Source organism: Podarcis cretensis (assembly GCF_951804945.1).
Source record: "Podarcis cretensis genome assembly, chromosome: 5".
Lineage (NCBI taxonomy): Eukaryota > Metazoa > Chordata > Lepidosauria > Squamata > Lacertidae > Podarcis > Podarcis cretensis.
In genome coordinates this window covers 58,961,060-58,975,778 of record NC_137174.1, presented here as the reverse complement: position 1 = coordinate 58,975,778, position 14,719 = coordinate 58,961,060, and the positions used below count along the sequence as shown (strand labels likewise).

The following is a 14,719-nucleotide window of genomic DNA, read 5'->3' as shown; positions in this document are numbered from 1 at the left end:
TAGTAGTATCTCTGTGTTTCCAGTGTACTTTGTGTATGTGTTTAGAAATAATCCTACAGTTCTTTGCTTATAAGTACAAGGAAAGCTGTTCTATAAAGTACATATTTTTAGTATGGGAACAACTGTGATATTTGCAAGCTAATGCCCCGTCTTAAAAAAGTGGGAGTTTCTAGTTTAGGTTTCCAGACCCCATAATGTGTATGATTTGGCAGCTAACTGGGTATCCTGTTGGACTATTAACACCCTTGATAGAATTGATGGCCATGTGATTAGTGGATGACCTGGTATGTTACGTAGCACACAGTTCCTTGAGGGGATAGTGTGCATGTGTTTCTGATGCTTTCCAATTACTTGTTATTTTCTCCAGTTTGCATGAGGCACAGTATTTTTATTATGGCTTCTATCATTTTGCCTAGTCTGCAGGATTTGATCTCACTGTTAGCTAATAGATGCTGAAATCCATAATTTCTGGATGTGGAAACAAGATGTATCAGGTGGTTTCATATTTCTGTAGTCCCTTTGGGATGTTAGTGCATACTTCAGTCAGAAACACAGAAACAATGCTAATAGCATTTCCAAATCTAAAAGCAAACTTAGGTCAGTGGAAATATCCTCAGAGAAAGAAAAGGTTATTGTTTTGCTGCTATTAGATGAGGGTCAACTGGAGTAGTCTGTTTCAGATAAAGTCATTTGGAAGTCCCTCCTGGGGAAAATAGGCTTGCATAAGGCTTAATTTTTCTCCTAGGGGTTGTCTTGGCTTTGCATTACAGCTGAGAGAATTTATATGTATGTGGTGCTGTATAAAGCAGTTAGTATGATTTGAGAAAATAGTAGATTTTTCCTGGTCAGTCTGGAGAGACATTAGAATTGCATGTATTTGTGTCATGCCTCCAACATTGCAAATCTTCTGTTGGAGGGTGTGGGGGATTTTCCTGTTTTTTATGTAAGCTGTGAGAGTCTTTTCATTTCAACCACACTGTTGCTGGTCATACTCTTTTTTCCCCCAGAGTCTCGTGGGCTGCTAAATTGTTCCATTAAGTTAAGGAAATCTAATTGCATTGAGAGCGTACTCGTTGCTTATGACTTTAATGCTTGTCTATTAAAAAAAAAAACCCCTCTAGTGTTGCTTACAAAAACATGGTTTTAAATGTGCTTCAAGATTAGCAGAATATTTGCTGATGTCTTTATTTCTTATCCAGGTTCACCTTATTTTTTTTTATTGCAAAATCATTAATCTGATTTATAGACAGTGCTCCTACCAGCATAGAATTTCAGTCCATTGCCCTGATTACTACCTCCAATGGCTTTCTTTATTCCCAGGTGACTCCATGAACTGCAGCAATTTAGCAGTGGGTAGGGCTTTCCTAAATTTATAGATTCATTTCCTCTCTAGTTTAGAGCCCTTTGATATCCAGTTGCCAACACCTAAGCATAAAGCTTTCTGGAAGCATAAAAACAAGTAATTTCATAATCTTAAACTGAGAGGTGGGTACTGCTGTCTGTTGAATCCTAAGGCAGAACATGTATATCTCTATAAATACGTGTATGTTTAAAGTGAAAAACAATATAATAGAATGAAACAAACACTTATGTATAATCCGGATATGGCATGTTAAGACTAGGCATGAATCAAATTATCCTCCTTTTGCGATCTCTGACACAGTGGTGGAGAACAGGATCTGATTGGGCAGGTGGGGGTTGAGATTGTTTTCTCCCCCACCCTCATGGGCCACGTTTGACAGGTGGCTGGAGCCACCCATCCGCCAATCACTTTCCCCTCAGGAATCTTATGACTTTAATGTCCCTTTCAAAGGGCAATCTTGCTCAGTACTTTGCATAGGGGTTTGCAGGCACTGTGGGTCAACTGATTGGTGGTGTTTGCAAACCTCCTTTTGGAGCCAAGATTTTTCCCTGTCCCATGCCTGACACCATATACGGCAGGTATATTGCAGGTGGCTGTGGCTTGGTCTGCAGGCAGGAGGTTACCCACGCCTGCTGTAACAAAGTCTGTTCAGCTTGTTTTGTGGAAGGTCTCATTTCAAACCCCACCCAGACTGTGGTTTGCAGCGCTAACCATAATGCAGAACCCAGGCCATGATTTTAACTTTAAAAATTATACAGGCAAGCTGCTTCTGTACAGCCAGTCCTCCAGTCCTTGACTGCAGTGGCTTCTGAAGGTGGAACCATGGCCATAACTAGTTCAAAACCCATAGTTTGACAATTTTAACACCTCATGGTACCATACTTAAGCTTTCTAGTGTGATATCAGAATTGGTTTAAGGCATAGTAATCAGAATGGCAGTCAATTTTAGATCATGATTTCTTTCAGAATCTCATAAATCGTGATATTCTAGTGAGGGAAATGTTGAAGATGTATGCATATAGGCAGTTAGGTTTTAGAAAATTAAGTATCCCACAATTGTATACATGTCTGTATGTATGCATGACTCCCATATAAGCTGGTGTAGGCTTTGCAGCCTTAGCCTGGTTTCATGTTGTGCTCCCCACTCCTGCCTACAAGCAATAAGAAAATCCAGATTTGGCAGGGTGTGTATTGGGGAAAGGAGGGAATGGAACCTCCTTACTATGGGTTGGTAACCAGAACAAAGCACATTTGTTAAACTGATACAGTTATATAATTTCCATTAGTCTCTTTTCATTCAATTATAGCTATGAAATCACTATAAATATGCCTTGAAATTGTTACTTATACATTCTATCTATTGGTCTCCTGACCTTTATGCCTACTCCTAGGGCAACTCATAAATGATGATAAAACAATGATGGATAAAGATTAATAAGTTAAAACAGCAGAATGATAAAAGCAATTCAGATTGGTTTTAAGGGGAAGGGCTGTAACTCAGTAGTAGAACATCTCTTTTGCATGTAGAAGGCCTTAAGTTCAATCCCTGGCATCTCCTGGCATCTCCTGGTAGCACTTGGAAGGACACCTATCTAAAATTTCGGTGAGCCACTGCCAGTCAGTGTAGACAGAACTGAGCTACATGCGACAATGGGCATCTTCCTATGTTCCTTGAGCTATGTTCCTAGATGCTGTTTTAAAAGTCTGGGGAAATGAAAAAAGTATTTACGTAATGTAAAATATGTGCAAAGTTTACCTCCCTGGCAGGTACATTCCAAAGGTGGGAAAAGGCTTCTGAAGAAGTCAATCATAAGCTAGTCCCCAGGTCCTAAGCTGTACAGGGGTTTAATAGTAAGCATCAATACTGAAGGTACCAAGTAAATCCAGTCAGCTGATGTGAAGTGACAGACATCTTGAAATTACCTGCTCATGTGATTTAATATGAAGTAAAACTAATTGCTTTTTTGTTTAACCTTATTTGTGACAGTTTGGTTACTTTTATTGTTTGGAATCTTCTTATAATTACAGCTTACAGATAAAAAGTAGGAACTGCTTAAAAAGAAGAATAAATCATTAAAATATTAGAATCATTAAAATCTCATTAAAATATAATTAGACCTTGATAGAATTAAAACTGCCTACATCTATGAAATCTGTTTAAAATTTTTATGATAACAATATGTACACTGCATGTAACTGAGTAAAGCTTTAACATTACAGTGGTACCTCGAGTTACAAATGCCTCAGGTTACAAACGCTTCAGGTTACAAACTCCTCTAACCTGGAAGAGTTACCTTGAGTTGAGAACTTTGTCCCAGGATGAGAACGGAAATGGTGTGCCAGCGGTGCAGCGGCAGCAAGAGGCCCCATTAGCAAAAGCACGCCTCTAGTTAAGAACAGTTTCAGGTTAAGAACAGACCTCTGGAACGAATTAAGTTCATAACTAGAGGTACCACTGTATTTAAGCTCATGTCCTTTTAAAAAAATAACCCATGTTGCCAGTTTTGAAATGTTAATATGCTAGCTCAGAAAAATGCTGAGTCGATTTAAGATGGCTAAATAGTGATATCTTTTAATCACTGCAGTTACTGCAATACAAGCACCACCAGGTGGCGTGATGCTTCTGGTGAGAACTGGGGGTGAGAGGCTGAGCCCCTGTTCTGGTTAACTCTGTAGCTGCACAAAATGCAATGTGCTTGAAGTTCCACTTCTAGTCCTAAAAATCCATGACCATCACAAAAAACACAGTGGTGACCGGACCCAAAGTTGGTTAGCTTGGGCAAGGTAGTAGCCATCTGTCCCTTCATACCATATCCTGTGGAGATCACTTCAGAAACCTTGCAGTGCCTTTTCTCTTTTAGAGGAATTTCTAAAGTCAGGAATGGGATGATTGTGTGCTGAGAACTGTACAAGAGCCTAACTAACATTCATATCTGTGGAATTGAAGGACAACCAAGATTCACCAGAGAACTGGGTAAAGTCGTTCCAAAAGAATAACTGTGTTTTGCAATAAGTAAAGGAAGATGCAGAACAAGGTGTGACTGTTCTTGTAGAAAGCTTAGGCCTTGGGGGTATTAGAGACCTCACTGATACAATCTCCTTGCTGTGGCAGGCCCTTCCACCCAAAGTGGTAATGGGAAATTATGGTGCAGGACCAAATAGCCCTTTTAGGTGAAACAAAGCTCTGTTTATCTTAGTGTCTTCAAAGCTATCTCCTCATCTAATCAAGGTAACTATGTAGAAAGGTCAAAGGCCTTCAGTACATTGAACAGTCTTAAAGATTGTGTAAAAGAAAAGATCTGAAAGTGCAGAGGCCTGGGGGCAAAGCTATTCTGTTTATTAATTCTGCCCTGGGAGATGAAAAGGTTGTTTTTTTAAATGATTATACACCAAATAAATGAACAGGTTCAGCTGCATATTGTTAATCTCTTGCTGCAGATAGCAGTGCCATGTTTGGAATATACATTCAGGAAGCACACTTTCCACAGATTAGGGGTTGGTTTTTTTTTGTTCTCCCCTTCCTTTCCTAAGTTTAAATTTGTGAGGAATGTTCTCATCTCTCCCTCCATTTTAAGTGTTCTTGTGATGCAGAGTTGGGGGCATTATGCTCTGCTGGGGTTTATGTTACAAGATACCAGTCCATATTAGCCTTTTCTTCTTCTTTTAAAAACACTTTTCTACCTTTCCTCATGGACTACACATGACTCATGTGGGACTGAGTTAGAGTTAGGCAAGAGTTAAGTTTTTTCAAACTGCAAAGTATTGCAACCAAGAATTCCATGGCCTCCCCAGGAAAAGAGGAGGAAGAGAATCAACAGAGAAAATAAAACACACATAGCCGGGAAGGCAGGTGCACTCCCTCTTCAACCCTGTGCACTTACATTCTTGATCTATTAGAGCCGAAACCCTACTGACTCTTGTTGTAAATAAAAATATGCCCTTTTCCCTTATGGGGTATCCAAGAGCCCATATAGAGTCCTTACATAGGTTCCCTATTGGTAGGAGAAAATAACAGAGGCCAACCAGAGAATATTGAGAAGCAAAGCAGCTAGTAAGCTTGATCTTTATTGATCTGTTGCAACAGGGTACTCCCCTCACACGCAGGAGAGGAAGAGGACCCAGAACAATGGCGTGCAAGGCCTTATAAAGACTTTTGAAATTCCCATCCTCTAGATCAAGACCACCCCCAGAAACATGCATTCATCACAGAAGGGGTGTAACCTAAGACCACCCCTCAGATAAGGCAGATCTAAAACAGAACATTTGCATGTTGTTTTCTCCTGTCGCTTTGTTTATTTCCTGTCTGGCAGGTTACTTGACTGGATTTCCTGGGGAGCCTGGCCATTCTTTTGTAGTGGTAAAATACTTATTTCCTGGGCCAGGTCACAGGCTCACACCTTTATTCAAACACAGATTAAGACAGGATTTGTGAAGGAAGAGACAATGGGGAGGCTTTTCCATTTTGACCATGCAGAGAAACATTTGCTCAGTTTAGGAATCAAAATGGTTCCAGGTTGGCTTTTCTCTGCTGATCTATGTACGTGTGGTTATGAACGTTGCCATATATCTAAGACCATAAAATTCCTATCACACTCTGATAAATAACAAAGAAATCCTCTTGAGTATATGTTGAATTTGCAGTGTCCCAAGCACAGCGGAATAATGAGGAGTACGTGCCACATACTCTATATTACTTTATTTACACTTCAAAGCTGGTAGATTACAGAAAAAACATCTTGCCTCTGCCGGAGCAGAGAAAGCATCCTCTCTCCTCTAAAGCACGGAGAGAACACTGTGAGAACAGTGAAAAACAGGAAACCAGTGTACGTCACATCCAGTCTCCTTTCCCGTGAGAAACTCCAACAGCAACTCTGACTGGAATGTAAACATTGTCTTGTGACAAGCATTTCGCTGCACAGTGAAGGAAGCAGAAACCAACATCCTCCCCCTTTCTGTGAACATCACTGGGCAGCGTGTTCGTACAATATCAGTACAAACCCAACTTCTGCACATAGGTACAGTGTTGATCCCTTGATACAATCTTAGACAATACATCAGCAGGAATTTCATTACCTGGCATATAGGACACCATTACGAGTCCCTTCTGAATACGTTCCCTAGCATGTTGCAACTTCAGTTGCAAGTGCTTCGTGCTTTGCTTACAACCTTCAGAATTCAGCAAAGCCAAACATGCTTTGTTGTCCTGGTAAACCTGGATTGGACATTTGACAGGAATTTTCATGTCTTTGCACAATTGTAACAACCATTCACAATCTTTGAGTGAATAAGACAGTGCATTCAGTTCAGCTTCACAAGTACTTAAGCTAACTGTTGTTTGCTTCTTGCATGACCAATCAAATAGACCCTGATTGTACATATAGCAAACTCCAGACGTACTTTTCCTGTCTGTAGTGTCACTTCCAAAACTTGCATCTGCAAATATCTCAAGACCACCAGACTTCTGATTGTTAAATCTCAGTCTGTAATGCATAGTGCCTTTCAAATACCGCGCTATGCGTTTCAGAGCTTTCCAATCTTTAACAGTAGGATTGTTGACTTGTCTGCTTAGCAAATTGCAGCTAATAGCAATGTCTGGTCTTGAACATCTGGCAATGAAGTTTAGCTTGCCTAGCACTCTTCTGTACAGTGTAGTGTCAGAAAATGCTTCTTCAGTGTCATCTACCTGATAACCTGTTGTCATCGGTGTGTCTACAGGGTTAGCATCCATCAGGTTTAGTTTGCTTAACACATCAGCAATTTTCTGTGACTGGTGTACTAGAATGTTACCATCTTGATCTCTCTCTATTTCCAGTGATAGGTAGTTGTTTACCTCACCAAGATCTTTCATGTCAAAGTGCTTTTTCAGTTGAGCTAGGGCGTTATTGTACATTGTGACATCCTTCCAAAAGAATAAAAGATCATCAACATAAAACAAACAATACAGTTTCTTTTGCCCCTCCTCTTTGACAAATACACATGGATCAGCTTTCCCTTGCTTAAAACCTAGAGAAAACAATACTTCAGTGAGTTTTGTGTGCCAACACCGTGCACTTTGTTTGAGACCTTAAAGGGACTTCTTCAGAGCACAAACATATCCCTGTTTTACCTGTACGCCATCAGGTGGAAGCATATAAAGTGATTCATCTAGAGATCCGTACAGAAAAGCTGGATTCACATCATGGTGACTAATGTGTAGATTCTCCTCTGCAGCTAGCTTGAGCATAAGCCTAATGCTCTCATACCTCACTGTGGGTGAGTAGGTCTCGTGATAGTCTTCACCTGGTACCTGTGCAAAACCTCTGGCTACCAATCTGGCTTTGTGTCTGACTATCTTGCCATTTTGATCAGTCTTCGCTTTGAAGACCCATTTGCTTCCAAGCAGTTTCATTCCTGGAACTACTGGAACAAGTTCCCATGTTTTGTTCCTTTCCAAGGAATCAAGCTCAGCCTTCATGGCATTTAACCATGGCTCAGCTTCCTTTGAATCCAAATCCTGGATTTCTTGGAAACTTGAAGGTTCAAATACCTTCTTGGAGCTTTTAACAGCTGTTACTGCTATCTTAGCAAACTCATCAGCAAATCTCTTTGGAGGTCTGCCTTTTGTGGCTCTCTGTGACCTACGAATTAGCCTTAACTCTTCAACACTTTCCTCTTCCTTCTTAGGAGAAAAGTGGCCTATTGTGAACAATGGTTCCTCCAATTCTTGATCAGAGCTTTCAGAGGGTCGCATAGAGGCTTTCGCACTCTTGAAATCCTCTGAATCACCCGATTCAGTTTCAGACTCAGAATCAGAACCTTCATCAGTGGGTGTGGGTTGCTGTGGCTGCTTTTGACTATCCTCAGTCTCATCACTGTCATCAGGATAACATTGAAAAATTCCCACATTCTCCCCCCACTCAACACTTCTTGTGAGCTTAATTGTCTTAGAGTCGGTCATCATTATTCTGTAAGAACCTTTCTGATAACCTAGAAAGATACCATGCAATCCATGCTTGCCTAACTTGGAGTTTTGTGGTGAGTGAACCCACATGTCAGAACCAAAAATTCTCATGTGTTTGATGTATGGCTTTTTGCCAAACATCTTCTCGTAGGGGGTACAACCAATCGCTGAAGATAACCTGCGATTATAACTGTAAACAAAACACGAGAGAGATTCAGCCCAATAACTCTCTGGAAGATTGGCATCATGCAGCAAGGTTTTTAACCCTTGAAGCAATGTTTGATTTGCCCTCTCGCAAAGTCCATTCTGCCATGGCGAGCGAGGACTAGACAAATCGTGTTGAATTCCTTTCTCAGACAGAAAAGCTTCAAACTGCTGAGAAGTGAATTCCCCCCCGCGATCAGTGAAAAGAATTTTTATCTTCTTACCATGCATATTTTCCAACCAAGCACAGAATTCCTTGAACCTTGGAAAAGCCTCTGATTTCTGCTTGAGATTGTACACATAAATATACCTGGAAAATGCATCAATGAGAACCATGAAGTACCTGTTTCCACCCAAAGAGGGCGCTAGTGGTCCAACCAAATCAGCATGAACAATTTGGTATGGTTCTGTAGCTTGCCTACTAGACACCTTACCTTTCGCAGCCATTTTCACCTTGTTTGCTGCGCATGCCTTGCACTTCATGTGGTACCTGCAGGGTTTAATAGTCATACCTTCAACCAAGGCAGGCATTTTAGATACTGCCTCAAAATTCAAATGACCAAATTTTCGGTGAAAATCATGAATACATCCTGCATGCAAACTTTTGTTAGAACCTGCAATGCAACAAGTGTCATCCTGCACAACATCATCATAATACAAAACATACAAACGATCAACATATTCAGCATGCAATACATAATCATTTTTCTTTGTGATGATGCACTTTTTGTTCTTAAAGGAAACGTCAATTTTCCGCTCATTCAGCTGTCCAACGCTGAGCAGATTATGTTTGGCATCCGGTACATAAAGAACATCTTTTATTGATAAGTCCAAACTGTGAAGAACAACAGTTCCGTAGCCTTTACTGGGGATTGTGTGGTCATCCGCCTGGTGAATCGCACCTTCCTGCAGTGTAAAAGACATGAACAGTCGCTTATCGTTGCACATGTGATGGGTCGCCGCTGAATCAACAACGAAGAAAGATCTAGACGTCTTCTGGACCTTTGCAACCTTTGGAGCGAAGCGTGAGACCATTGCCTTGTGCTGCGTTGTCCTGGACACCGGACCTTTGCCTTTGCCTCGGCCTTTTCCACGCCATGAGCTTTCGCTGCGCTGCTCTGTCTTGGCCCTGGGATATTTGCATTCCCTCTTCATATGGCCTAGACGTCCACACGAGTAGCATTTCACTGCCTTCAAAGCTTTGGCGCCATCTGGTGGTTCCACTGCACTCTGGGATGACGTCTGTGAAGACTCCCCCTTTCCCATGCAGCTAGCACCCCGGCGGTCTGCTTCATTCAGAATCACGGCAGTAACATAGTCCACTGTCAGCTGAGCAGTTGGCTGTACAGCAATCTGAGTGGCAACAGACTCCCAACCTGAACCCAAAGATTGTAGTATCATGAAGGAATATACAGCCTCTGGAAAGTTGAGTCCTCTCTGTTGCAGCTCATGTCTCAGATTCTGCATCTCCATCAGATGTGTACGCACATCTCCACCTTCAGCAAGAGCCATATTATGCAGCTTGGTAAAGTAAAACATAGTGGATCCAGCTTCTGTCCTCAAGTGAGCCTCTCTCAAAGCGTCCCAAATTTGTCTGGCTGAGGTCTTATCACGCAATAGACAGAGCTCTTCTGGGGATACTATCAATGTAAGAGTTCCCCTTGCTTTGGAATCTTTAGCTTCCCATGCATCTGTAACTGGAGCTGGGGGGGTGTCTGTAATAACTTCAAACAGACCCTCTTTCCGCAGAATAGCCTCTGCATAGAGAACCCAGTCCGCATAGTTTTTCTTATTGAGCTTAGGAATCCCACAAGCATCCTGAAGGGCCATCATGACTCTGGCATTAGCCTTCTGCGTCATCTCTGCTGCTTTAAATCATGCTGCGTCACTGCTGCAGCTGCTTTATTCCAAAAGCACTTTTAAAAGGTACTTTCGGTTTCCCCCAGCATAGGAGCTTGTTCTTTTGAGCCTTTGCCTGTGCCCGGCAAAATGGTCATAAAAGTTCAGAGTCCAGCCATAAAGCCATTAATTAGAAGCTGGCAGGCTGCCTGGAGCATGAGCACGTACCTCATCAATCATCTTGATGCGCAGAGCAGATACCGTCCGATCCGTCCCTCTGCATTCTGATCCTTTTGCCGGCATTCAGATGACTGCGTTTTTCTGGGCCCGATAACCAAGAATGTTGAATTTGCAGTGTCCCAAGCACAGCGGAATGATGAGTACGTGCCACATACTCTATATTACTTTATTTACACTTCAAAGCTGGTAGATTACAGAAAAAACATCTTGCCTCTGCCGGAGCAGAGAAAGCATCCTCTCTCCTCTAAAGCACGGAGAGAACACTGTGAGAACAGTGAAAAACAGGAAACCAGTGTACGTCACATCCAGTCTCCTTTCCCGTGAGAAACTCCAACAGCAACTCTGACTGGAATGTAAACATTGTCTTGTGACAAGCATTTCGCTGCACAGTGAAGGAAGCAGAAACCTACAGTTTCTCATTTTAAATGTACTTAACTCATAGCACCATCATGACTACAGGAATAGCATTGTGTTTCCTTCTGCTGCCCTGGTCCTAAGTGCTTTTACTTGTGAGAAAACATCATTTATATTTTTAAAGTAAAAGTACAGTCATACCTCGGGTTACAGATGCTTCAGGTTGCGTGTTTTCGGGTTGTGCACTGCGCCGAACCCGGAAGTACCGGAATGGGTTACTTCCGGGTTTCGGCAGTCGTGCGTGCACAGAAGCGTTGAATTGCGACCCACGCGTGCGCAGACACGGCGCTGCAGGTTGCAATTGCTGCGGGTTGCAAATGTGCCTCCTGCACAGATCACGTTTGCAACCTGAGCGTCCACTGTACTAAACTGAACACCTGTAATGTTATGCATAGATTGGAAACTGCGTGTCTGGTTCAGTGGTGGTGTGATCCTGACATTACTAGGGTGGTTCTGAGTTGCTGTTATGCATGACTGAAGAAAAGACACTTGAAATGTGCCAAGGCACTCATATCTAAGGGGAGGGTCTTCACTTCAAGGATGCCAATAATAACTATTTTTTAATCGTTTCACAAAATACCCAGTGTCTTGACTTCTGTCCTTTGAACTGCTCCTGAGTGAAGAAAGCCTTTGGTTCATACACAAGGATTTCAGAAAGGTCTGAAAGATGTCAGTTATTTGGGGACTTAGATGTTGCTGTTCCTCCAGTCAATGACTGTCAGAGTGGCTTACAATAGATTTAACATATTTTAATTTGTGTGTGCATATGTGTAAAGAAAATTCCATTTTTTTATTCCTGCTGTGTTGTAACAGCTGTCAGAACACACAGATATGAAGTAGGTAAAGCTTTTCCTATACACACTTAGTAGGAGCAAGTGTCGTTGAATTCATTGAGACTTTCTTCTGAGTAGATATGTATAGGGTGTACTGTAAGACGTCTTTTTTCTGGTTCTAGCTGTCTTACCTATTCCTCTCTTAGTCTGCTGCATTTAGCTTGACTCTTAGTCTGCTAACTTTTGGTTATCCCTGTCCTTGTATCTGATAAAGTAGGTACATGCCTCCAAAAGCTCATAGCACGCTGAATTTATCTGTCCTTAAGATGACAGATGCTTCTCTGTATTTTGCATTACCATCCTGTAATGGCAATTTTTCTTGAATTTTTGCTTTTCCCTTCCCAGTATTTGGCTCCGTTTAGGCACTGATAATAATCACTGAACTAAACTAAAGCTGTGAGCATAAGGTTGTTGTTAATGGGATTGCAATTCCTTTGGTCCCAGATGTTTCAGTCTGTGCTGGTCTATATCTCATATATGAACCAGTCTGTGCTAGACACTCTCTATAATGAGTGTTGCATGGTGGGTATGTATGTATGAGACATGGGTACCTCTTTATTTAGAACGCTGTTCAACCAGGAGCATAGAAAACTGCTATACTGATGGACACTGGCACTAGATGGATGCAGTATTGAATATATTGGCTTGTTTACTGTTTCCCTAACCATTGAAATAATGAAGGCTAATGTGTAAAATGTGACCATGACTCTCAGTATCTTGGAGGGGCTCTCATTTGTATGTGAGGCTACTGCACTGAAAGGAGGAGTGGACCTAGAGTCTTGTGGTTTAAATTGACAGGCACGTGTGTCCCCTGGCATCATAAGACGGGCAAGAGCTTTTCATGAAGCTGTGTTGGCTTTGCTGAGTCACTAAGCTAACCCATGATAACCCATGACTTTCCTTCTTCCCACTACAGTCTGTGAATCCTTATATAGTGAAGCTGTCCATCATAGATGATGAGGCCACCCTCAATGTGAGTATGATGGATTATGTGCTGTGAGTATTGCACATTATCCAGAGGACTAGGAATACAACAAGGAGCTGAACTGAATTATTTTTTTTTTAAATCCCAAGACATTTTCCGAAGCTCTGATTTCCATGATCATGACTGAAGTATTCCACAGTGTATGAGAGAGGAATAAATCTATGATATAAGTAATGCAATAAAATATTTAATGAAGAAACAAAAAAATCTTTGAATGAGAAATTAATGGGATCTGTAGCAATGTGAAGCCTCCACATGTTTTTCCTGCCAAAGGGTATAGTCCTAATTTGGGGACATAGCTTTTGCCTCCACCTGTAGAACTGGTAATACAGAATTTTAGTTCCATTATTTTCATATCTTGCCTTTCTTCCAGAGTACCCAAGGCAGCATACATAGCTCTCTTCCCACCATAATTTTATACCTTCAGCAACCTGTAAAATAAATTAAGCCCGGGGGGGAGGGGAGTGCTGTTGCCCCCCAGTGAGCTTCAAGGTTGCATAGTGATTTGAACCTGGGCCTTCCAGTCCTAATCTGATATTCTTACCACTGCAAAAGACTGGCTTACTTGAAATGAGTCTTACATCGAGAGGGACATGCAGTATGACCTTGTCAGATAATGACAGAAGCCTGATCCCTGTAGCTTATATGGATCTAGTGCTATAAATTATTGGAGAATAAGCTTTTGGGGGGCAAAGGGCTCTGTCTCTGCTCTGCACTTGCTGTGTGGCTGTAACTGTAGGGAGTAGAACTCAACATCTTGCTCTGTTTTTACAGGGAATGGGTCTTGTAGTTGCTCAGGCTTTATCAGAATACAACCGGTAAGTCAAGTTAAGGCATATCTTTTTTTTTACAGCAGCAAAAGCAGTTAGCATCCCCTTCTGAGAAAACTTGCTGATGTGCCTGTCAGCAGCTTGCTTCGGCTGCCTGAAAATGTCTAGATCTTTGAGAAGTTGTATTCCTGCTGTCATTCCAATCAGTAAATCTGTTTTTGGCCTTGCGTAGTAGAGGTTTGGTTTCACAGGGGAACTGCCAGGATTGCATTTACTTTCTTCTTCCTTTAATTGCCATTGGCTGTACCTTTTTGTGAACTGTCTGTAACATCTTCTGCTCCACCACTGATAGAAGGCTAAGTGAATTGCTGTGTATTGCTTCTGACAGAAAATCTATTTTGGTTATAGGACTTTTGAAATAAACAAATATCTAACCATATAGAAATGATTAGAGTGGATCAGCTTTGTTATTCACCTCATCTAATGTCCACATATGAGCTCTGATGTGGGATCAGTTACTTAGAATAATAGAATTGTAGAGTTGGAAGGCACCCTTTGAAAATAGGAAGTGGGCGCTAAAGATGGCAGACTACCAAAGACCTTTTTTGAAATGACTGACAATATGGACTGGATAGATATTTGGAGAACGAAGAATCCCTTGGGAAAAGAAGGAACATTCTTCTCTGAAGCTCAGCTGACTTGGACAAGAATCGACCAAATATGGATAACTAGAGGTCTGGCACCGAAGGTCAGAAAGGTGGAAATCTGCCCAAAAACCTGCTCCGACCATAATGCACTGAAAATGGATATGATACTATTACCAACTGGCTCCTTTAGATGGAAGATGAATGACAATCTGTTCAGAGATCAGGAGATTACTAAGAAGGCCCAGAAAGCATTGAAGGATTACTTTGAGATAAATATGAACACTGCGGTGGAAAAAAGAATTATTTGGGATGCAAGTAAAGCTGTGATGAGGGGGTTCTTGATACAACAGAACGTGGCAAGGAAGAGGAAACAAAATGATAGAAAAGATAAGATTTTGGAGAAAATAAAAGAATTGGAGAAGAAGTTAAGATCAAACCCGAAGTCCCTGCCGATCTTGAGAGAAATCAAACTCTATCAAGCACA

The 14,719-nt window shown here is 41.5% G+C and overlaps 1 protein-coding gene and 2 long non-coding RNA genes across 6 annotated transcripts in view; 1 reads left to right on the top strand and 2 right to left on the bottom strand.

The window, feature by feature from the left end:
- Positions 1–14,719, bottom strand: part of LOC307216861 — a 330,476-nt gene that overhangs the window by 80,018 nt on the left and 235,739 nt on the right. The gene's annotated exons all lie outside the window — the stretch shown is intronic.
- Positions 1–14,719, top strand: part of ARMH3 (armadillo like helical domain containing 3) — a 132,526-nt gene that overhangs the window by 15,573 nt on the left and 102,234 nt on the right. For all 3 annotated transcript variants that reach the window (XM_079977434.1, XM_079977435.1, XM_079977433.1), the window contains exons 9-10: positions 12,750–12,806; positions 13,593–13,636. In XM_079977434.1, the coding sequence (XP_079833560.1) occupies positions 12,750–12,806; positions 13,593–13,636 (101 nt within the window). The remainder of the gene's footprint in view (positions 1–12,749; positions 12,807–13,592; positions 13,637–14,719) is intronic.
- LOC307216863 overlaps positions 1–14,719 on the bottom strand; it is a 31,637-nt gene that overhangs the window by 12,146 nt on the left and 4,772 nt on the right. The window lies entirely within an intron of this gene.